Source organism: Teleopsis dalmanni, chromosome 1, assembly GCF_002237135.1.
Source record: "Teleopsis dalmanni isolate 2A chromosome 1, ASM223713v2, whole genome shotgun sequence".
Classification (NCBI taxonomy): domain Eukaryota; kingdom Metazoa; phylum Arthropoda; class Insecta; order Diptera; family Diopsidae; genus Teleopsis; species Teleopsis dalmanni.
In genome coordinates this window covers 80,681,059-80,708,355 of record NC_051846.1, presented here as the reverse complement: position 1 = coordinate 80,708,355, position 27,297 = coordinate 80,681,059, and the positions used below count along the sequence as shown (strand labels likewise).

At 25.2% G+C, this 27,297-nt stretch overlaps 1 protein-coding gene across 2 annotated transcripts in view; it reads right to left on the bottom strand.

The window, feature by feature from the left end:
• LOC119669820 (ATP-binding cassette sub-family G member 1) overlaps positions 1 to 27,297 on the bottom strand; it is a 42,113-nt gene that overhangs the window by 13,430 nt on the left and 1,386 nt on the right. The window contains exon 2 of one of the 2 annotated variants that reach the window (XM_038079847.1): positions 17,583 to 17,939. In XM_038079847.1, coding sequence (XP_037935775.1) covers positions 17,583 to 17,667 — 85 coding nt within the window. In that variant the 5' untranslated portion in view covers positions 17,668 to 17,939. Of the gene's footprint in view, positions 1 to 17,582; positions 17,940 to 27,297 lie in introns of those variants that run through there. The other variant, XM_038079848.1, reaches the window with a different exon arrangement.

The window sequence follows — 27,297 nt, the reverse complement described above, 5'->3', positions numbered from 1 at the left end:
CTAGAATTGTTTTAGTTGGGCTTTTAGGCGCACAATAGATCTTTTAAGTCACTATGAATACACTCATAGCCTATTATTTAATAATATATGTATTTATAATTCGAACTTTTTTGCGTTAAGTCTAAATACAAACTTCAAAAAATCTATAAAGCACCTTTAGGAATGACAGTATTCTGAAAGTATCTTCTACCTATTTAAAAAAATATTTCAAAAATGAGCTTTAGTATAATTTTTTTTGTATTATCTATTTTCGTTCAAAAGTAAGTGGTGCTTGTAAATTGTTTGGTTATTATATAGGTCATAAAATTTGGCTCAAGTGGTAGTGCCATACAAGTCCCATCATAACAATATTTTGGATTTGAAATACATTACTGTACGACAAATGTCACAATCTAAGTACTATTGTACCCACTAAGTGCCTTCTATCTACTAATGATATCCATATGCAAAAATTATAAAAAAACGGATGATTTATTAAAGAATAAAGGAAGAAATGAAATAATAAAATAATGCTTAAATATAAAAATTTTGTACTATTCAATATGATTGAATATATCTAGTGACGTAATAGCTTATTGTATATGTACAGTAATAAAAACACTAGACAAGCTTTATAGTTTTAGTGCGATTGTAAGCAAAAAGACTTAATGGAAAACCATTATTTGACAACGATCTGTTGGCAGTTTATTTCTGTCGTCTTAGACCTTCGCTCCATCGCGTTCCCTATTAACGCCGCTACTGCCTGTTTATAAGAACTTCCATTCCATTATAAGACTTAATGGAAAACCATTATTTGACTACGATCTGTTGGCAGTTTATTTCTGTCGTCTTAGACCTTCGCTCCATCGCGTTCGCTATTAACGCCGCTACTGCCTGTTTATAAGAACTGAATATTGACGAAAACGAACGCTTTTCGAATTGGTACTATGATCACAAGACGGGCACTGAAAAACATAATTCTAACATCAGGTGATATAAAAACAATGGGTAATAAATCATGCTCAAGTCTTGGAAGATAAATACCGCTAAGGATCAACTCATCGAAAAAAAATTGTGGCAGTATACAAATTTTTTAACGCGTTATACAAATTAAAAATTCCGAATACTTTTTGCACAAAGTATTTTTCTAAAGTGCTTTTAATGAGTTTAAATTTTTTCAATATGTAAGTTCTTGAAATATATTTGCTGTCGGCAGCGAAATATGAATAAAAATATGAGTGCTATATTAAGTCAATGCAATCAAGTCAATGCAGGTAAATGACCTAATAATGAATAACAATTATTCACAATTGATAATAATTATTAACAACAATTTATTAATAAGTTTCTAGCTGTTTTTTTATTAAAATAATGATCATATACGTAATATGTTTTAGCATTTATTAAAATTGTTTATTGCATTTTATCGTAGTAAATTAAGAAATATAAATTGTTTCATAATATAAGAATTAAATTGATCGACTCAACAACAAAACGGTTTATTAATCTAAAATGATCTAAGCTTAAATTACATGTCTAACATTTTAACTAGACATGCATTCATTCACTACTAGAGGTGATATATATAGGATTAAAAACTGCTGCAATGTCTAGACTCAGTTAAATATAGCGTAAAATATATACCCACATAATCTGCTAAAGCTTGCATATTATAGGTTTGAAGTGTTAATACTTGACAGCACAAAAGACTTAATAGGTTGCGGTATTCCGCATATATTAGGTTTATTATAGTGATAGAAACGACGCAAATAGTATTAAACAGATACACATTTCCAATAGTAATATTAAATGGGTGTGCAGAGCAGGGCACCAAATTATTAAATTATTATTATTGTATATAAAAATATATAATACGTTACTTTTTAAATGTACCTATACTCATTTTTTTTGAATGAACTAATTTCTATAATTATATATTTTTATTAACTCTATTATATTATTATAATATTTTATTATTATATTGTATTATTTTAACCTTTATTTATTTTTTATCACTGTTGTTTTTTTAGTTTTTTTTTATATGGGTCTTGATAGATGGAGACTTATATGATAGTTACGCCAAAACGGGCACTGCGTATTTCCATGATCAGCAGCACACGAAGATTAAGTTTCGGTATGTCCTTCAGTCTGTCTGATTATTTATATGGCTAAAAGTCTATATTTTGTCAATTTATTCCTTATCTAACAGAAACAGTGAAATAAGCTTTACACGAAACATTTATGCGAATACAGGTAGATGGACTTTAAATCTGAATGAAGTTGATTAACTCTATCATGTAATGTTATAATAAGGAACTTTGCGAAATGAGTTAACAGCAATAAATTTAATTGCTTGCTGGTTCTTTGTAATTTGTTGTATTTACATATATTATAATATATAATTGATTTGTAGCATATTTATCTATATGACACTATAAAGAATACTAAAACTCGGACGAAGAAAAAATTTTGTTTCTTATAGAATATTGATTAAATATTTAAATAATTTGAAGTTTGCATTATTATTAGAAAATTAGCAGCTCGGAACTTGTTTGCAGGAAAATAAAGCAGTTGATCACTGAACTACCTTAGAAAAGGAGCACTAGCTAACTATGGTCCCAATTAGAGTAGAGTAGGGCTTAGAGTAGAGCTTAATGGTAAAAACAAACTTTTAAAAAATAACCAAAATATAATAAGTAAAAATAAAAGCAAATGGTAATATATGTTAATCGTAAATTAAATATTGAAATTAGTGCTCATACCGGATTATTATTGGAAAATATATAATATTATAAATATTAAGTTCTTAACTATAGAAAAAATAGAAATATAACAGTAATAGTCGATTGGGACAAGAACATTAAATATAAGCAATTATATCAGAAGTAAGTTTATGACGGAATCGATTTATATACTTAAGCGTAATTTTGAAGTCTTGGGATTACCATTTTATGAATATTATTGTTATTGTTATTATTATTATTGTTTTGTATATAAACAAAATTACGCATAAATATTTCTCAGATTATTCATTATATAAATTGTAATAATTTAGTTTTTACTGAACCGTTTTCCGCTTTTCAATTGAAACTACTTTGAAGTTCAGAAAAAAAGTGCTAAATTGAAATAAAAATAAGTAAAAAAAATTACGCTTTGTCGAAGTTTAAATACCCTTCATACTAACATAATTTATTTAAAATTTACCAATAAAAATATTTCAATTTCTATCAAATAAATCAATTCAATAGGTTTTTTTTTGGGACGCAAATGGATTCATTTTATAAGGTTTCATCCTTATTCATGGTTCTTTTTCTGGCGGCATTGATATTCTGATTTTCTATATTTTTGAACAAGTACGATCCAGTCTTTAATAAGTGTGTTTTTTTGATGTATCGGATTGAACGCTTTTAACTTTTATTAATAACATACTAAATGTAAAATAATTTTCTTTTAACTGGAACAAGAATAATCCTAATAAATTAATGGTCTAACATTCTGTAATCAGTTCTTACTGAACTTATATAGTCTTCTATTTTTCTTTTTTTTCTTTGGTTTTCAATTTCTTAGGACTTCTAAGTCCTACTGCACACTGTTTTTCTATCGCTTTCTTGGTCACCCTCTTCTTCTGCTGAATTCTACTTCGTTCTCATAAATTTTAAGCGGTACTCTTATATACGGCATTCTTAACACATGTCCATCTTAATCGCTGCTTTTTCAATAATTTGTTCATTGTATCACCTTCAGCTAGCCGTTCTAGCTCGATATTGAATATATACATAAATAATTTATAAAAGATGCTGGGACATACATGTGATTGAGCCAAACATAACTAATATTAAAAGATGGTGCAAGTTCACAAAATATTTTGAACTTAATTATGAGGTCCCCATTTCAATAACAAACTTTCATATATATTAAAAAAATAATAGTTTTGGTTATTATTTCTTATGTTTGCTATAGCATATAGACATCTTTTAAGGGAATCTAATTTTGTTTGATTTAAAAACAGATAATTGGATAGATATCGCTAGATCGATTCTTCTCTTTTAGTTTATCTAGACCATATAGTATACTTTATAGTACTCTCAAAGGTATTAAACAAAATATAATTTTAGTTATAATTTTGTATGACAACTTTAGAATAAAATCAACCTATAAAGAAAAATAAGTTAAGCTTAAAAGCAATCAGATAAACATGGCTGCAACAATTCTTCTCTTCAAGGGGATCATAAAAGCATATATGATGATCTACGATGTCTTTTTCACTGCGTTGCAAGTATTTCGTTAAACTTAATATATTTTTTACACTATGTGTGGAATGTACAATAAATAATTCGTTTTATTTACAAATCGCATTATCGTCAATTTAAGCAAATAAAATTGTTATGTTGAATTCCCATCAGAATTCAAATAAAAATTTTTAGACCGCAGTGACTGTTGCTTTATCAAATGAAATGCTTAAACGTCTACCGGAGCGATTAGTTTTTTTTTCTATTATAATTTTATTATATTTAGTTTTTATTAATCATAGCATTCTGGAATGCAAGCTGAACTTCTGATTAAGTATTGCTCTTTTTAAAACAATGAAAACGCTTTTTGTACTTTGAACTTTTGTTTTATTGCCAGATACATTTTAGTAGCTTAATGCTTTGTTGTTCAAAAAACAATCTCCAAAATATCAAATTTATCCGGTTTTTTAAATGATCAAAATATATACATTTTTATTTAAATAAAAATATTTAAAATTATAGTTTTCTATGTAATTCTATGTATGGAATTGAGAATAAAATGTGAAGGAAATAAAATAAAAATAATAAAGCGTTTTAATTCTTAATTCATAGTAATCAATTAATTAAGCAGTTTAATTAATTATTTTTATAATTAAATAATTTTTACTTCATGTTAAATTTTTGGTTATTCCAAAAATTTTCATTATGGTGTTCTTTGTAATTTTAGAATAATTCTAAGTAAAAGCTGAATTGAGAATAAAATTTAAAGGAAATAAAATAAAAACAGTTAAGCATTACAATTGTTAATTTATAGTTAGTTAAACTTTAAATATTCAATCACGTATTTTAATAAAAAAAAATTAGTCATAGCAAACATACATACTAATAAACTATTTTCATTAGATGTAGTTTTTAAAACATTTGGCACGAATGTTTATTCGAAATTATCTCCTAAAATAGTATCAAGGAAGAGAAATAATATTTATACAGTTTTAAAAAGATTAGTAATACATCTCTTAGTTGTTAATAAAGTTGCTTCCAATATAAGATACTATTTTTTTTAAACCAGTTATTCATTTTAAAAAAAAAACAACACTAATTAATATTTTTATTGATTAATGTATGTAGCTGTGGTTTATGTATTTGTTTTAATTATAACATAGCAAGCGCATTCATTATTTAAAAAATAAAAACAAATTAACAAAATTCTAACTTGAATAACATGAAGTGTGACGTTAGTCAACATACGACACTGCATTTTAAATTATATGGGTTCAATACCTGGTACTTCTAGTTTAAAAATTAAATTCTGACGACAGAACCAATGTATATTTCCAAAGAGAAATATTTTGATATTCTCAAATCAAAAATTAAATCAAAAAAATTTAATCTTTTTTTTTAACAAACTAGATTTCTTGTCTTAGGACATCAAATTTTTAGGTAAGTAAGATATCAAGCATTACCGTATATGTTATAAGCATAATATGCAAGAGCAACGTAAGAGAAAAATTTTTTTAAGTCTTAACTTTTATTTTTCTAACAAATCTTTTGAAATTTCTTTATTTTTCTTTAAGGACTTTTCAATATGTAAAATCATTAAGATCTGAGTTTAGGAAATTTGTAATAAAAGTATCTAGCACTGCACTAACATTGTCATTTTATATAATACTCTCTCCAACTAGTCTACAAACTATTCGAAGAATTTAACCCATGTCGGACCACCGTGTGGTGCACCAATTGGCAAGCTTTGAATATTTTTTAATATTCAGAGAATATTTTATATTTTTTACTTTACGTAAAGGTAAAGAGTAATCTTTCAAACAAATATTAAACATTTCTAATTTACTTAAACTTGTTTTATTTTTCTATTTACTATGGAAATGTCACCGTAAAATTTCAAGTCTGAAATTGCCTGGTACTTAATGGCTTAAACTGGGCCTTCCTGTGTAATACAATTACGCCAGCGTTGGACCCAATTTTCGATATATTTCTCATAAGCTAAAATTTATATTTCAAAGATAGTAAAAGATATCACTTTTGTTTGTATAAAAAAGATAGATATAATTAATTTCTTTATCCGAAAAACTTAGATGTAGGTAGAATATTGTAAATAAAAAGGCATATAAAATAGTAAGAAAATTACTATAACATATAAAAAATATATATTTAAAATAATGTTTATTTATTTGTGATTAAAATAATATATGTAATAAGTTTTGTGTCCAGTATTGATTTTTTTGCAATTGATTATGTTCTTTAAAGTCTTATGCAATATACTTCAATAATAAAATAAATAAAATTCAATATATAAATTAAAAGTGATAAGCTCAAAAACTGCTGCTGCTGTAGTTGCAATATTTATTTAAATTTATTAATTTAAAATATTTTTGTTCATTTTTGCTTATGAATATTACAAATTAGTTCCAATTATATAAATATATGAATGATATTAAAATCCTAAATATAAATATATTGTACATATATATTATTTATAATAATATATAAAGAAAAAAAAAGAAAATATATATTTCTGTTTTGTTAAATACATTCATTTAAGTATGTCCAAATATAGTAGAAGTTATTAGAGAAGTATTCTAAAATCATAAAAATTATTTCATGGTGTTTTATAAAAAACACTTAAAATATGTCCAAACAAACTGAAGTTGTTATAGATAAAATTTATCTTAAGATCTTGAAAATCCAATAGTTTTCATACAGTGGCGGAGCTAGATCAATTCTGAACGGCGGCGGCATCAGAATTGCATGGCCCCTTTCATTACCGAGTTATAAAAGTAAATAATTTACATTGACTAATATGACGAAGTATGTATGAAAGTATGAGTATGTATAGCTAATTCAATTAAAATAAACATAAAATAAAATAAATAAATTTCCCTACATTTAGCTGCACTAAATTTTTATTAAGATTATATCATAATTTGCACCAGTTACTGTTTTCCTTTAATTGATAGAATTGCCAATGCAGATAGTCTCTTGACTCTAGTAAGAAATTTTAAAAGTTGCAGTTTATAATGCAGTTCATGGGGCTGTTCTTACCTCCCCGAAGTATTATACATAAAGCATTACAATGATTGGAAAGGTATTTGTTTGGTACACTTTTCATATGATAAATATTAGAAGTAGAACAAATTGTTCAAAATAACCATTAAGTGCTTTGACTCGACAGTCAGTATTAATTATGATAGCAGCGTCAATCAAAAAAAAATTCGAACTTTGACATCCACAAGGCGTAAAAAACTCTTGGATTAATATTCAGGATTCAGGGTATTTGTTAAAAACAGTCTTAGACATTAATATAATTAATTCATTCTGGATATATGTTAAAGGTGCTCCCGTAGTGTGAGTCCATAATTGGATAACAACTTAAATAGATCTATAAAATTACCACTATTTGCAGTATTGTCCAAGCTAACGGATTCTCGATAAGCTCTAAATGGCAGATTATGAGAAGCTAAGAATTTTATTATGTCAATGAATGTGAGGCCTAATAAAAGATTCATATAAAACAGTGAATATCTCCATCGTTAAAATTCTGTTATTCACGTAATAAGAGACGAACAAAATCATTTTTTTTTCGAGTACTTTTTGCGAAGCCCCTGTGGTGCGAGATCGTAGTCACACACGTATAGCGTTACCACTGTTCTCGTAGATATAAAAGTATTGTTCAATTTATCTATATATCCGTATTCTCAGTCACGAAACAATTAGTGAAAGAAAGAAAAAGTTAGACAATAATAATACTTAACACAATTGAAAAGGCAGTAAATTAATTATGACTGATAGGTTAAGCTCTATTCCTGAGCTACAACAACAATAAGAAGCTCATAGAATAAACCCAATTTCATTAGCGATTTTTGAATATATTAAAGGTATAATTATGTTAAATATACCATCAATCTATTTCGTAAATGATTATATATTTTTTAATATTAATTTTTTTTTGTCGAAAGTGACGTAATTTATGACGGAAAAAACTATTTAAAGGTTAGAAGGGTTCTAATAGAAATTAATAGAACAAAACAAAAATTTAAGTTAATTTATTGAAGTTTTGCTGGCCATACTACGCTGTTTCGAATATTGCCAACTTATCATCAATGATCTTAGGAAATATTCAAGTTTTTTTAATTAGTTTATAGTCCGTATACCTACATTTTGTTCGGACTGCAAGTGCCAGGCTTATAACTCGTGCTTGTCAAATTAGATTAGATTATATATTTTATTAAATAAATTGGTTTTAATACTAAAGCTAGAATTCACACCATTATACTTTTTAATGGCAATTTTTACGTTATATAATATATGATATATACTGCTGTATACTATATAATTCGTCATAAATTGTAGATATAACTTTTGTATATTAACGATACATTCAAACATAATCTTGGAGGCATACTGATCATTATCAAGACACTTTTACAATTGTAGTAAATAAGGTAGACCTTTTGATAAATGCATTCTTTTGGTCTCCTCCTCTATTATATGAATAGACTAATTTAAGATGTTTCATTCTATATATAAATAGTAATTCTTAAATCAATTTGTAGTCTCGAGATTATAGTGATAAAATCGATTACAATATATTTTGTAAAAGTAATGGAAAAAGAATAAAAAATATGTAGTTATTAGTTGTAGTTATTAATTTAATTAAAAGCAGAAGTGGAGGTAACAGTGTTTTGGAGCACTTAACATTTGCAATTCTGTTGTCTATAAACTTTTTATAATTAATATTAGTTTCTAGTTTATTGTTAGATTCAATAAAAAAAAGTGATATACAGAGTTAACAGAGAGCATATTTAATCGACAGACTTTTCTGCACCCTTTTCTGTTCAAAGTGCCTTTATTAATAATTAACTCAGTTGTTACAAAATAAAACGTATTCATAAAATGAGGTGTATTAATTATTTTTACTACTGTGTTAAAATAAGCTGTTAAGTATATAATTAGTATGTCACCTGGAAATTAATTGGCAATCAATTAATAGTGCCGCAAAGAACGTAATGATTACACGTATTTCCTAGATAAATCAGCTTTGTTGATTACTCGTATCTTTAAACATTTCATTCAACCCTCTACGACATGCACGTACTAAAAAAATTAATCAATCAACTAAAATATGTAAATAAATTATTGTATTTAGATTGAGTGTTGCAGTATGATGAGAATGGCTATTATATTAAAAAATTTGCCTATTGATATGGTTTTAAGAAATTTTAAGTAAGCCCTCTCTATAGGTGTACTGAAAGTATGAAGTGTTCAATTTCATTTAACCTATTCTACCCCATTCTTACTATCACCTACTTTGATGGATATTAATATTGTGATCAACTCTGTGGATTGTTAAGTATCTCACCTGTTCAGTGGAAAGCCGGCTCAGAATAACAAACAGCAGTAGTTTATTATTAATCTAAACAAGAAAAAGGAATTCGAAAAATACTATCTGATTTAGAAGCCTGCTAACTCGACTTAATAAATTTTAGCTCAATGGATCTGTAATCGATTATGTGCTGAAACTGAAGCAATACTCAGAAAAATGCAATGAATTTGATTTTGCGTTTCAGAGATTTCAGTCAAAATTCGAAAAATACTATCTGATTTAGAAGCCTGTTAACTGATCCGAATTTTCATGATTACTATAATAAATTCATAGAGAAAAAGTACTTATACAAAAATAGTAAAGAGAGTTCCACTTTACTATTGACTAATTCTTAATTTCATGACAAAAGTCAATGGGATGCCTACTTAGAATAAATCATAACAATATAAGAGAATGCATCCAGAACCACTTGTTTGTAGTGAATAAAATATTTCTGCTCATCTAAAATTTTTTTATAATCTAATAATATAATATTTTATAATCTATAATATATAATTATAACCTATTGTCAAGAATGTGGATGCTAAAGATATACAAAATAATTGTTAGACGAATGCTGTGTATAAATTCAAAGTGTGAGCAACGATTGATTCGGAAGAATGAGTTCTTATCATTTGAATATTTTTTTTCTTGAAAGCAGTTTGGAAGAAAATGTGACGAAAATGGAAAGTACTTCTTTAGTTTATTAAAGCTCAGAGATGAATAAGGATTGGCTATTTTTTAAAAATCAAGGGCAACCATTTATTAATAATAACTTTAGATTATACACGACAAGCAGGATAATATAAGGACTCTACTGGGGTCTCGGTTTATGGAAGTAATGAAAAAACAAAAAACTCGTTTCAAGTTGTAGAGCTAAAGGAGATGATGATGTTTTAATTTTATAAGAACCAATAAATTTTTTTAACACTTCATGAATATAAAGTGGGCAATATTTTGCACACTAACAGATATTTACATTCAAAATTTAAATAAGTATCTTAATTTATATAAAAAATTTATAAAATTTTTGGGTGGTTTAACATCTTCATTTATTAAAAAAATTTTAATTGACTGGAATTTTTATTTTAATTTAAAACAAAATAATATACTACGCAATATGAACTCATATACTAAACAGGATTTAATTGTTATTAGCTATAACCTTCAAAAATTTTTAATTTGTAGATATATTAGGGTAGTCAACTTTGCGAATTTCTGACAGTATTAAATTATACATATTAATAATTAAATCATTTTGCTAAAAATTTATTCCGGTTTTACGAAAATTAATGTGTGTATAAAAAATACAAGTTTTGTTTAATATTTTTCCAAAAATTCTTTTTTTTATAATTAATTATTATTTAATTGATGTGATGATTAACATTTGATAATAGTAATTATATCGAAAAAAGATGATTGCGCATAAATTTTATTTTTCGTTAGAAATTGTTTTTTAATAAAAAAATTTGCAATTTTAAAAATTTAAGTATTAATATGCAAATTTATAAAAAGAAATTACTAAAATGATATATGCGATCAACTGATTTAAATGACGTTACGATGCTAATAAGTAACTAAAATTATATCTTTCCAGACAGAATAAACAAATAAAACGTCAAAAGTGAAGAATTGTTTATTCTGTTGTTATTTTTTAATAAATAGTTCTCAACAACTATAATAGTAGAATATTATTGTATTGATTGTTAATATTAATTTTATCTATATTTGTCATAATTTAAAGAGCAAATATATTCAAAACATTTGATCTATTGTAAAAATCACTCGATCATTCGATTGTAAAATCTATTTTTGAACTTAATTTAAATATATATTAACAACATCGAATGGTTAAATCTATCAACTTACTACATCTTTGATAAATATAGCATATTTTAAACAAAACTAGCTTCTTTCAAAATAATTTCACTTTATTATTAATTTCAGTTTGGGGAATAGCTACCTTACAAAAAAAAGTATATCGTCATATTTCAGTTGAATTTATTGAATTCTAGCCCACAATCATTTTACGACTACCATATAATATTTTCCAGTCGCCGTTCGCACTTCTGGGACGAATACTTTGTAAACACTTTCTTTTGAAATAAAGTACACAGTCCCCAATGTCCTGATTTTTTTATTCTTAAACCATAATTTTAACAGACTTCCTTGGAACATTATTAAAATATTTTTACTATACTGAAGAAGTATACACCATTCACCTACTTATGCACTAAAAGAAGTCACTACAATAAGAATTTTTATGGAACTAGTCTTATCAGATCTGAAACAGACGAGTTGGAGCAGGATGAGTTCTGGTACTAGCAGTCTCAAAAAAAATTATTTGCGAATAATTAAATACAAAAATTATTTCTAAGATCACTGATGATGGGTATTTGGCAATACTCGAAACAGTTGTATGGTCAGCTAAAAATTCAATTAATTAAAATAAAATAATTTTTGTTGTTGTAGTTCACTGCTGTTCGAAAAACCTATTTTATATATATATAAATAAATATTTTTCTAAATATGTTATATATTACATATTCAGAGGATATAAGGAACTATATATTGTTTATTTTTATTACTTAACGGTGTTTTGTAATTAGTTTTGTAATTAGGTTTGTAATTAGTGAATATAACGAAACACAAATATTGGTATCATTTATATTGGTATCATTATATAATTCCTTATACCTTATTGTCGATGGTCATCTTTACGGAACCTTAGTACCTTTTTTTCACATATTAGATATTACATTAGAAAAATAATGACCAGTATATATGGAGCCGATGCCTTTACCAGCTAGTGCTTGCTTTTTTTGTATGACAGTTCCACTAATCACTTAATTTACTTGTAAAAAAATTAGTAAATGAATATTATAAAATAAGACTTTTATTTTAACAAACTATTAATTATTCAAATATATTTAAATAAAATGCTAGTTTTGAATTTTAATAGTTTATCTCATAGGTAGGTTTTTGTGTATAATTACGTTAAATTTATTAGCAATTTAAACTAATTCTTAACATCAGTGTTCATACTTTATGCACTTCAAAATTATTTACTTGAATTACGATTTTAATTCTATATAATTATCTGATTTGAATTAATTATTTGGAAACCAATTAAAAAACGTGTAAAAATCTTCGATATTATATAACAAATATTATAACATCGTTACTCATACTTAAGATTGAATATATGAGTTGTAGTATTAATTATTTACTTTCAAACAAGCTAATTATAAGAAATTAAAGTAGTAATTAATAGAACATGATAGTGTTTATCCAATGGAAATTTATAAAGAGGCTTATGCTTTGATTAAGAGGAACGTACCCCTGTAAAATAATTATATGTGCAAAATTTGTTTTTCGTTATTCTCTTCTTAGAATAATGGTACTAATTTTTTTTATATACAGTTGATTCTGTAGTTGAGTTTAACTTCTCTGACCATATATGGAGTTTTTTTTGTATACTATTTGTGGTACCGTTATCATAATTAATAACAATAGGTAGCAAATTTCATAGAAAATAATTATATGTGCAAAATTGTTTTGCTTCTCGAAGTGTCAACAGTAAATGGAAATAAAGTTGTGAAGTGTATTATAAAGTTTTTTTTTTAAAGTATTGAAGAGTAAAGAATAATTGGTAAGTAAAATACTTATTATTTATTAATAAATATTTATTATTTTAATTAATTTAGATAAAAAATGCCGCATGGGACGGAATTATCAAGTGAAGAGTGCGGAAAGATTATTGGAATGAGTTTTTCTGGGATGAAAAGTGGGGAAATATCTGCTGCTGGTTATAGACACCTGAATACTATAATAAACTTTTTAAAAAATCTCGAAAAATATGGTGTTATAAGCGAGGTGGCCGCTTACCAACTATTAACAACCGAAGAAAACGGCATATTCAGCTTCTTGCTACCAATGAGAAGATAAGTTGCAGACAAATAAGATATGAATTAGATTTGTCTATCACTAGGCAACGCGTGCAACAAATTATGAAAAAAGACTTAAAGCTAAAATATGAGTCGAAAGTCCCCAAACCGCGCCTTACACAAACGACATAAAAATGCTCGTTTAGCTTTTCATGACAAATATAAGTTTTGGGACGAGGAATTCGAAACAGTTGTTTTCAGTGATGAAAAAAAGTTTAATCTAGATGGTCCAGATGGTCAACATAAATATTGGAGAGATATTTGTCTTCCACATCAGAATTGCAACAAACGCAACCATGGTAGTGGTTCACTAATGGTATGGGCTGCCTTTAGCTCGAAGGGAAAGTCTAATATATGCTTCGTACCATCAAAAATGAATTCGGAAATATACATAAATCTGTTGGATAGCGAACTGATAAATTTTGCTGAAAATATTAATGGAGATAATTGGACTTTCCAACAGGATAATGCTCCAATACATGTTTCTTGTGCTACAAAGAAATTATTTGAAGAGAGAAGCATCCCATTGCTAGATTGACCGGCTATGAGTTCTGACATAAATCCAATAGAGGATCTTTGGGGTATTCTTAGTGCCAATATTTATGCTTATTCGAAGCAATACGATACTGTTAAAGAGCTGAAAAAGGACATACTGGACGAATGGGCCAAAATTGACCTCCTACTATTAAAAAAATTGGTAGATTCAATGCCACATAGGATACAGTTAATAAAAATAAATAATGGAAACACATTCTCTTATTGAAAAACAAAAAAAATTGAATCACATAAAATAATTAATTGTTTTTAGCAAAAAATGTGAATTGCACATATAAATATTTTCTATGAAGATTTAAAATAAAGTTAATTTTTCACTTAAAAAAAATTAATTTGAATAAAATTTTTTTATTATTTTAATTAGACTACTAAACATAAAAACAAATAATAAACTAAATTCACACTAACAAAATTTGTTGGAGTTTAAATTAGATTTTAAGTACTGCACATATAATTATTTTACTGGGGTACAATACCTATATACAACAATAGTTTTGTAATTGTTTCAAGAAAACTTAAGTTACTCAACTATTAATGCTGAAAATTTTAATTGTAAAAACCTATGTGAGTCAGAATAAAAATTTTGATAGACATAAGCATTCATATTCATATAATAATCAAATTATTATAATAGTTCAAAACTGCTGATGACATATACTTGGCATTATCCGAAATAACTGTATGATCATCCTGAGAATTCTGTTTATTTAAAATTAAAATAAATTTATTGGTTAGAAATTGGACTAAGAGATTGAACAAAAATGTTTAATTCTTCTTTGACTAGTAACATTCGACAATTCACTTCGACTATATGAAAAACTCTTTAAACACTTTTGCAAAATGAAAGCGATGTTAAATAAATTAATTGTTATAGCTGTGGTTTATGCGTTATTTCTAATAAATAACACAGCAAGTGTAGTGATTTTATATGAATACACAACAAAAATTGATAAAACTTTAAATTTGAATTAAGGATTTCTGACACTTGCACTCTGTAAACTATATACAGACAATTAAACCAACAGATTTTTCTAAAGACCACTGATAATGAATATTTGGTAATATCCGAGACAGCTGTATGGTTAATCCAAAAATTTATAAACATTTAACTTTAAGCGAATACATGTAGGCTAAGGTTTATCAACCTTAGTGATAGTTACATATACGACTATATGCATATCAAGAGAGAATAAGACTAGGTCAGGCTCATTGACCATATGAAGAATATATTAACCTTAGGTATATTTAATATATAAAAAATGTAATAAAATTTTATGACTCAATATAAGCAATAAAACCGAAATGAGGTTTAGATTATTTATATTAATATGAAACATGAAATAATGTTACATCAAGAATTATAGTATCTGTAAACAATTTACACGATTTTATATGAAAAAGCAGTTAACATTTTTACGGTTAATAGTTTAAATGCTAGAATCAAAAGCTAGGATCACGCGTTGTGGTAGTTGAAATCATCTATAATGCGAAATTTTCGTATGGCTTTTATAAAAACAGCCATAATGATTTGTGGGAATTGAGAAATACAAGACATTTCTAGAACCATGAAGCAATCATATTTTTATAAAGAAGCTTTTTATATGTAAGTAGGATAGCAAAATTGGGTTCTGTATTATACTCTGCTGTTATTGAATTCTTGAACAACTACTATAGATATGAAAATAGTAAAATGACTGAATTCTACTCGGTTTAATATTTTTTTTTGTACAATCTAAATATAAAAAATTTTTACAATAAAATAAATTTCAATTTATTATATATATATTAATAATATATTATATATTATATTATATATAATATATTATATATATTATTATAAAATAAGTTTTCAATTTATTATAGTTGGTTTTTGTAAAACCATAATTTTCTTTTAGTCCCGTTTAATTCATCGATTCATGGTTATATTACATATCACCCAAAACGTATTGTGGCATTTATTAATTACCACAACGCGTTGTGTTGGTTTTACAAGAGCTATAACACGAATTTCGCTGTGTGGTCATTTCAAATTATTCAGAACAAGTTATGGCTGTTTTTTTTTTTTGCTCAATAAGCACATTCGCCTTTGAGTCTAACATAGTATATACAATAAAATTTATTAAGGGGCAAATAACTAAAATATACAATTTATAAAACTCGAAAAAAGTCTAATATACTTATAAGTAGTATATTTTAATCAGAAGATTAGTAACTCTGACGTCAAATTCTAGTCTTAGTGTGATTTATAACAAATTACTTAATAAATTCAAATAACTTACACTTAACAAGAAAAAAAATTATGAACTATTCTTAAATAAAAAACAAAATATATAAATCATATAATCAATTTGATTTTAGCGTTAATATGACAGTAGTGAACTACAAAAAATCTTTTTTATATTAATTTAATGAATTAAGAAATGATTTCAAAGACCGCTGATGATGGGTACTTGGCATACTCGAAAAAGTTGTATGGTCAGCCAAAAATTCAATAAATTAATAAAATAATGAAAAAATTATTGTTGTAATTTAATATTGTTCGAAACACAACTCTATTGAAATCAATAGTTTATATTGAGAATTTAGTTTCTTACGTCAAAACGGACGTTAAAAAATCAATTAAATATAATATAATTATAAAAAATAAAGATGTTTTTTAGAACAGCACTAAACTACAACAACAAACATTCATTTTATATTATTTTAACTAATTGAATTTTTGGCTGACCATACAGCTGTTTCGAGTATTGCCAAATATCAATCATCAGTGGTCTTGGAAATAATTCTTGTATTTAATTATTCGTAATTAATTTTATGAGAGTGCAAGTACCAGGAATCGAACTCTTGTTATATGTACTACTATACGAGTATAATATTATTATATAATATTATATGTATTATAATATAAAAACTAATTAATTTGGTTTATAAAAAAAACTTATGTTATAAAACTGCCTTACCTGTTAAGTCATACAATAAATTATATATTTTTATAATTATACACAGATGCATGTAAACAAGCTCAATTAAACACAAATCAGAATCTAAAGTAAAGTACATATATTTTTATAAGTTTAATTAAATGCTAATTAAATGTATTTAATTTTAAATTAAATACATGTATTAAATATTCCTGTGCAAAAAATAGCGTACAGGAATATAAAATCTTACATTTGTAGATATTTTTTAGTTTAAGTTCCAAAAAATGGTATAAATTGTATATACATTTTTTTGGACTTCATTTTATGGGCATTGTAAGCCGGTTACTTCATTATACAATCTACCACGTTTTATGCAATTAAAGCAACTAACGACTTAACTTTTCTGCAATTAAACTAAACTTTTCATTAGCCATTTTGGCAAGCCTAGCTTGAGCACAATTAGTGGGCTTATGCACTAATGCCTGTTGCTGTTCATTTATTTCGTTTCTTATTTTAATTTTTTTTTGGGAAATATTTTATATATATATTATATAACAATATTTATAACACTTACGAAAATATTTACGGTCGGTTACTGTGTAAAAGACGTCTTGAAACTCAACATCTTTGGACTGCTTCAAACAAGTTGTGCGTTCCATGCTGATGACAATATCGGCAGCGTCTTCGAAATGATCAATGCACAGTAACAGTGTAGATACGATACTGCACTTTTGTAATACTTTTTGTATATAGATTTTTATACTTAAATCTTATTGATATTTTTAATTGAATATTTTTATAGTTGCAGATTGCATGTACGTGGTGTGCATTTAAGGTGCTTCATTCCCTTGTTGCAAAAAATGCTTTTCTATTACACGAATTTACGGTTTTCATCCAATTTTATAAAACAAGCACTGACCACTCACGTGTACTGAAATTTAATATATAGAAAATTAATTTTTAATAACTTTTTATAAAAACAATGAACATTTGAAAACGAAAAAACTTGGATAATTATATAATATATAGAATTTGTAGCAGTAGATATGTTATATGTTTTTATCTGTTATACATTCATTTTGTAGTTTTGAATCAACTCTACTGTATCAGTGATATATGTCAAATAGAAGTGTCTTTTAAGGCACTATATGCTTAGTATTCACACTGTCTTACAAATTCATTGCAAGATGTAAGAAATGCACAAATTGCGCGAGCTTGCCATGGACAACAACAAAATACACGCACAAAGTTTCTTACAATTACTTGTAATCTTGCTATGCCTAAACCCATGTATATATGCTTGCAACGAAACATAAAGGAAAAAAACAGCTGTTTTGATATCTGTTGTTTTTCATGTGATTGTGGTAAGCTGCAAAAACAGCTGTTTCATTTTGTTGTTGCAATTTTGCAACAGAGGTGTTCTCGTACTCTTGCAATTTAAGTATACCATTCTTGCATTTCGTACACCTTGCAATGACTTTGCACGACATAGTAAATACGCGTAATAAAATTATGAAAACTTTATCCAAATATGGATGATTATTTTTCGCATAAAAGTGTTCTCGCACTCTTGCAATTTAAGTATACCATTCTTGCATTTCGTGCAAGAATTTTGACTGAGGTAACAGAAAAAAATTTCTGTGAACACACCAGAACTCATTGAGCTATTAACAGCCATAGAAAGGTTTTTTACAGGCTATAATGCGTTAAAACAAAACTTTAAAAAAACCAGTTTCTTTGGCAAAAAATGAAAAATTTTAAAAATTTAGTATAACTTTTATTAAATATATTAAAAAAAAATTTAAAGCAACCTATTATTGTTAAATTTCTGAACTTTCAGACTAGAAGCTGTAGTTTTGATTTATGTAAGTCTCTTATCGAATTACCACCGTTAAGAAAAGCTGTAAAGAATGATTTATCAAATTACTGCCATTAGGACAGCCTGAAAGGAATGGCTATCGAAGCATATCAGGTCCAGACTGATTGCATTTAAACATCTCAGCTAAGTGCGCAGAATTTCTTACAAGTTATTTTTCCTTATTGAACACCTTAAGTTAATTAATTTATAGAAATAAAGATTAATGGTTTAAAAAAGTGAATACTTGATATTCAATCTAACAATCAACATTTTTTTACAATTATTAAGATTTGCCTTTCTTTGAATATAATATTTTGAATTTCATTCATTTAATCGAATAAAAAATTTTCTTTATTGACAGGTTTTAGCATTAATTCAAGTTATTTATTATTAAAAATTATAACAACTTAAATATTCACCAGAAGCAGCAGTTTTTTTTTTTAATAGTAGATATTTACTAATTTTATCATTATTTGATAGCGATTAATCACATTATTACGATGTTTTTATACAAAAATAAATTAATTTACTACTAGAATCTCGGAGGCCCCGTTTCTTGTCTCAGGAAGTCTATGTAAATATTATTTAACGTTTGACTTAAAATAAGTTTTGACAAGGCTTTTAAACAAAAAAGTAATACATTCTTATTAAACGGGATGTATATTAACAAATACATATAAAAATTTACAATAAGTTGTAAAGAAACTGTACGAACATTCTTGCTTACGATTATATGCATATGTATGCAAGGATAGTCGAGCATTGTAATTTACTAATTTACTAACTATGAGGCTATATTTTAAAGTCTATTTAAACATGGCCCAAAATTGCTTTTAATGTAGATATTATATATATATTATTATAATATAATATATATAATAGTATTATAATATATTATTATATATTATTTATTCAAATATTATTATGTATATTATATAGTATAATTATGATATTTATAATACTATAACAATATTATTATAATATGTATTGAATTTCAGAATACAGTTTTATAATAAAATACTTCTAAAAGTAATAAAACAATGATTTAAATAAATTATTAATGTTGAAAGAATTTAAACTATTTGTAATTAATTGTTATTAATTGTTAAGTTGATATAAACAAATTGTTTTAATTTATTAACTAAATTAACTAACACAATTGATTCACTTGTATATTATAGTTTTCTACTTATTCTGCTTATTTCTAAGCTGTAGATTCAAACCAGTGTGAATCTAGATAATTGAACTCTAACATTAATTGAAGTATTAACTTGATATTTGATAATTACAATGCATTTAAGTATATATATACATATATATAAAAGTTAAAAGTAAGGGGTTTTTTAAAATGGTTTAATTTAATAGATAATTTATTTTTAGATTTAAGCTGATATATATTAATAACGCAAATATAATGTTTAAATGGAAAACGATATTTTCTTGAACTTTTAAATTTACCTATTAAGTATTAAAATATATAGTATTAATTTATACATAACCTGAACTTTAACAAAAAATATATATACAAAAAAGGTCTGAATTAATTCCAAAAAAATATTTAGGGTTAGGACATGTCTTAAATAATTTACTAAAAATTAATGAATCAATTCTTAATATGAGTTGTGAAATTTTTGTATTAATTATTTTATTTATTTGGCACAACTAACGCATTTTATTTTTATTTTGTTTAATTCTAATTTTTTTTATATTATAAGAGTAGTTTTTCATTTTTTTATAAGCATCGAGCTGGAGTTTTATCATATTCAGTGTACTTTTAATTGATTAATGTTTTAATATTATAAAACTAATATTTAACAAATATTTACCTAATCTAGAGTTTATACAGATGAAAATAGTAATATACCTGTTATAATATATATTTTATTTTTTTATTTTTAATAGCCAGGTATATTTTTTATATTAAAATTTAAAATCAATTATGTTTGATTGAATTTCTTTTCTGATTAAAAAAGTCTATTATGATGCACACCATATGACAAATCAATCTTTCTAATTATTTTTTTTTTCACAAAACAAATATACCTAATTAAGTTGTACTATTTTTTTTATCAGTAATACTTTTTTTCTTTGTAAGTAATCAGTTTTTCTTTGTAAGTTCTTATATAAAACTATTATTATAAAATGAAAACAGCTGTAAATCCACTTCATTTAAAAATCGTTTCGTTATTTCATTTTATTATGATTCACTTATGCCCAGCACTGTTAGTTTTAAAACAGAATTGTAAAATCTAACAAAGTATAGAGAGTTATATCAATTACATGACTCGATAATACGCCCACTATTTAAAGTTCTTTGTTTAAGGAACTGTTAATAAAAAGAAAACACTATTTATTGCAGAATCAGTGATAACCAATCCATACAAATATCCCAACCAATACAAAATTTTTGATTTATTTAGTCTGAAACTCTTTAGACATATTTTGAGAGTAAAATTTTTGACACAACTCCAAGAGAAAAAACAAAGTTTCTTTATTGTTTTATTGCCAATCCAACTAAGTCTAATCTAAATCTAAATCTAATCTAAATCTAACCTTAACCTTATCTAAGAGTAAAATTATGCACAATAAATAAGACAACAAATTGTTTTCAAAATTATTTTCTATAATCATAGAACTGTAAACAAGTTTTTTTATTTGTACTAAAATCTAAAGCACCTGCCATGGATTTATTGCAACAATCGCCAGATTTAGTACTATCTGACTTCTAGATTTTCCCACAATACAAAAAAAAACGGTTTTCATCGAAGAGGAATTAGCTGCCGTTATGAAGATGAAATCTAAAAATTGGAGAATCGTGGGAATACATGTTTTGTAGTTCACAGAAATTATATTGAAAGATAAAATCAGTTAATTTAAATTTGGCTGCATATGTTACGTTACAATGTAACAATGATATTACAATCTAAACTTTTGAGTTAAATTATAATTAAGTTATATAATTAACTTATATTTTTAAGAGCACGAAATTTAAACAGTAGTTTTTGAATTTTAAATGAATTCGTGTTTATACAATAGATATATCATTTTTCTATATTAGTTGAAAAATATTTCTGACGTCAACAACTCTATACCCTGATAACTATATTTATTTATTTATTTAGTCAATCAAAAACAAGCTTTGGTATTACGTCCACTTAAGGCCTACAGATCTCAACTCTGGGGTTGCACATCTGATCGAAATGAAAGCCAGCAATATAAAAACAATATGCTAAGAACAATTACCAATGCTACGTGGTATGTCCGTAACAGCGGCCTTCAACATGACTTGCATGTTTCGACAGTTCCAGAAATAATCACGCTTCAGGCTGAAGCACATAACAAAAAAGACTTGAAGTCACTTCAATAAAGAAGCTTCATTTACTAATTAAATTACATATTAACCATTATACTATAATATTGTAGATAAGGATTAATATTGACCATTTAAAGTCCTTGATGTAAAAATATAGCTAATTAGTTTTTGTTTTATGGTACCTAAGCGCAATTGAATAAAATAATAAAAAATTAAAAATAAAATTTATTTATGTATTTAATACTCTTTATCCACAGCCAGCTAGTTGGACTTCGTCCTCAGATAAATACATGTTTTGTTTTTTAATGAGATAAAATTATGTATTATTAGTTGATAATATTTCATCAAGCTTTTAATATAAGCTCTATTAGCTAGCTAATTTAATTAGTTAACTGCTAATAAATAAAAAAATATAAAAAAATTCTCTTAAAAAGAAAATAAAAATGCTATTTTAATGATTGTTATTTCAACGCAATGAGACGTACTACCAAATGAATGTGAGTAGAAAGATATTATTTATCGAATTAATTATCACATACTTCATTGAATTAAAAATCTTTTAAAAAGTCGATTAACTATTTTTAGTATTATAATTAAAATTATAATATAAAGAGTATAATGTTTTTGTTTTTTTAAATAATGTCTTCACTAAAGGATTTGGTTTAGTGTTAAAATACATTAACCGATTTATGAAGACAGTAAGATTTTTTATTATTTTTATTTTTTTTTTTTTTTATTTTTATTTATAAAAGTTTGACTTCAAACAGAATTTTTAACTAAATATTAGTTGAAATTTAAATATCTTAAATTTTATTGAATTACTGAAGTAATAAACACTGAAGTGGAATAGAATTTGTACAAAGGATTGCTTGGTGTGACGTCGTTTCCATTTATTTAATGTTACGTTTCTTATAAACGCACAATGAGTCAAAGATACTCGTATCTATAGTAAAAAAAACTGTTATTAATATGCAAAAGAAATGCGTAATAAATTTTTTGTTAAGTTAAAGAAAAAGCAACTATTTTTGAAATACACAATCATATACGAGCATAGTGGAGATTGTATCTTTTATATCGACGTAAATTACTTCGGGATTTCTTTGTGTACTGCAATGCCTTAGCATTTTCTACTTTTTCCTAAATACACTCGTTCTTTGTTGCTTATAAATAGAAACAATAATGATTTCTTACAGGTAAAATGCAAAATAAAAGTAAAATCACATCTTTATAGAAAGATACTTAGTATTCAACAGAGTACAAAAGGGACTTCTGTCTATTTCCTTTAAATCAAAAGGTACGTTAACAAACGGATAACGGGTTGAGCTGATGGCAGGGTAAAGTATTATCTTTGAGGTTCTTAGTTTTAAAATAAAATGTTTATCACATCTAGAATAATATTCGAATTAAAAATATAAAACTATGAAAAATATATTTAAAAAATATTTTATTTTGAATTTCTTTTCGATCCTGGTCATATTAATGTTTTGTTATTTATTTTATATTCGGTTTGAGGTCAAATTTTATAGCTTTTTTTCAGGTTACCACTCCTTGAGAGTTGAAATGTAGACTATATTATAAAGAAATATTAAACAAATGCCTAATTTAAAAAACATGACTTGTAGCCGAAAATAAAATATATAAAAAACATTATTTAAAAAATATGTATATTCTATATCCTACGAAATAACTACGAACTCATTTCTGAAAAGTTTAAATAGTAGAAGTAAAATATTGATATTGACACTAGAAAACATATCAAAACCATAAGATTAAAGATTTGTAACAAATAGTTGCAAATAATGCTTTCTATATTAATTAAATATTAATAATTATTTGTAGTTTGTAGAATAATAATAAAAAAATATATATACATATAAATATCAGCATAAATTCAATTATAAAACCATGAAATAACCAGTTTCTATTAAATATAATAGTCACTTCCGTCTTAAAAATGACAATAAATTACAACTTATATTCATAAAATATTGGTCTCACCGTGCGAATCGTGGAGTAACATTAGCATAACTTTCGCATTTTTTCGTTCCTAGATTATGTGCTTTAGATAAGAAAGAATATATATAATAATATATAATAATTAAAAATAAAAATATAATTAATTAATTCAATTATTCTACAGCTGGTTTATGATGTCGTTCTAATATAAACACAGCAAGTAAATTAGTTAATAAAAAAAAAAGTTTCACAGGAAATCAACAAAACTCCAGAAAAATGTGCGAACATTAAAGTCAAGTACGGCTTTGGGTCAGTTGGTTAAGGTGCGCTGACTCTGAGCTTCAAATTTGACAGGGCACGAGTTCAACCCTTGGTATTTGCAGTCTCAAAAAATTATTTACGAATAATTAAATACAGGAATTATTACCAAAACCACTGATGATAGGCATTTGACAATACTTGAAACAGCTTATATGGTCAGTCAAAAATTCAATTAATTAAAATAATATTAAATGAATTCTTGTTGTTGTTGGTCACTACTTTTCGAAAATTTCTCTATGAAATTTTTTAATAATATTTATATATCATAAAATTCATTTGTTCATCTATCAATATAGACAAATAAATTGACTTAGCTATAATGGAAATATATATTATATATTATGTAATAAATAATAATGTTAGTGCATTATTTTAATAACAAAATTATAAATACATCTCTCTATTTCAGTAGTTTTAACACATCAACAAATAATGTTGAAAATAAGTGTTTATGGTAGGTCAAAAAATGTATGAATCAAAATATTCATACTTTGAAGCTTAAGTTCTTTGATCTTTGGACCACTAAAACGGAATCATAAAGTTTAAGAGAACATTTTTTATATATATTAAATTTAATTAAAATGCATTTAATATGAAAGTTCAAAATTATAAAGAAGGTACAATCACTTATAGCTCATAATAGTATTTTAAAGTTTAAAAGCATTAATTCATATGAGTAATTAAATTTTTACAATTTTTTTGAACTAAGCATGACAATTAACTAATTCGTTATGTAGTTAATGGTTGAAATTATTTTACTTATTCCAAAAAAAGTAAATATTGTTAATTATTTTTCTTGGTATAAAATATTAATAATATTGTTACTTTATACATTGGTTAATATATACATTGATTCCTTTTTTTTTTTGGAATAAATAAACATTAACACTTATACGCATAAAACAAACAACGATTATATTCAAAAATTAAAAATAATATGTAAATATATCTAATTAGTTTTTTCCCATTATTTTTGACATATAAGCATTTTATTGAATCATGCCTATTCATATTTTCTCTAAATATTAATTTTGTTCTACATTTTTATGATAATTTTTCAATTGGAAAATTTTTTTAAATTATTTTTTAATATTTTAAACTATCTGTTATCTAAGCTTAAATAAAATAATTACCAATAATTATTAAAGTAAAAAATAATGGGATTTCACGTAACATAACTAAAATAAATTACAACAAATAAATTGTATAATATTGTGATGTTATTTTAATTATAGCAATTTCAAATTTAAAAACAAGTATGTTTTATTTTTGTACTATAAAAAATCAGTTAGTTTAGAAGTGCTTACTATATCCAAAAATAATTAAAATTATTTTTGTATTTTTATAATAAATATAAGCTTTTAAAATTTTTGCATTTTTGTTAAATAAATATTTACCAAACGTGAAATGTGGCGTCTTTAAGCCGCTCTTATACTATTTATTTGCATTTAACATGTTTTTACCTCTAAATAAGTTTATTTAAAAATTTACACATTTGCAAATTAACATAAAAAATAAAAATTTATGTATCGTAAGTAATTACTTTTATTCCATATTAATTTTAATTTTAAAGTGAATAAAATTTTTAAAGTGAATAAAATTTTAGTTTTTTAATTTTTGTTTTAGAATAAAAATATTTGTACATGTACGATTAAATTCAGATAATATTTTTAGAGAACTATTTAGTGATTTATCCTTTGTTTTGAATAATTACCATATTAATATATAAAATAATTTTGTATAATTTATATGATTTTCATGAACTAATCATATATAAATAAAATTTCCTCGAAGTAGATTTAATAAAACGCTTATCCTGCATTTAATTATTTATAACAAAAAATATAATTTTGATATAATTTTAGTAAAAGTACATACATATATTTATTTTATTGCCTCTCATTTATTAATTAATGTATGTAAAGAGTTCTTTTTTTTAATTAAATTCTGTTCATCTATTTCGAAGTACACCTTTTCTTTCCCGAAATAATTTTACTCGAATCAATACTTTAAGAACATTTCTGGAACATACTGTTACGAATCTAATCATATCAGCAATGGAGAGTTTGGAATAATTTGATTATGGCAGTTTGTATTTGTAGTTAGTTAGTATTTTTAGTGGAGTTGTGTTTCGGATAATTGCTCCGAATGAAACACTATTATCTTAATACTACCGTCGAATAAAAACATATAATTTTTGAAGTCAAGAAGTTTCTTTTATTTTACTAAATTCAGACGTATACGCACAACAGACGTATATCCTGACCGACAGGTTCTATGTGTTCGTAAACGCGTTTTAACACAAAGCCATCGTTGATCAAAATGAAACTGGTTTAATTAACATATATGAACGAGTTTCAAACTGAGCAACGTATTTGGTCCCATCGATTGCAATACAACTATACAAGATCTTGAACTTTTCATAGGCTAATTTTGGTATAGACTTCCTCAAAATAGTCGTATGCAAAAAAACCCATGAACAAAAAAAACGTACGCGGGGCCTAGATTGATAATATTCGTTCAATTTTTTTTCAAGAAAAACTCCTCTTAATTTTTAAGGATTGGCATTTTAAAGACGGTTTCTTTTAATTGCTTTTTTTACTGGATTAATTGATCCGAATATTAATTTTTGTTAAAACATATTAAACGAGTTTAAATTGTTATTATAGATATATAGTCCGTTTGAAAAAAAAAATTTTTTTTGAATGCTATAGAGAAAATAGTAAATTAGAAATATACTAATTGAAAAATCAGTTTTAGATAATAACATCTAATTGTGAATTCTATATAAAAAATGTTTACAAAGTTTGCTTAAATTTAATCAGTTTTAAAGCTGATTAA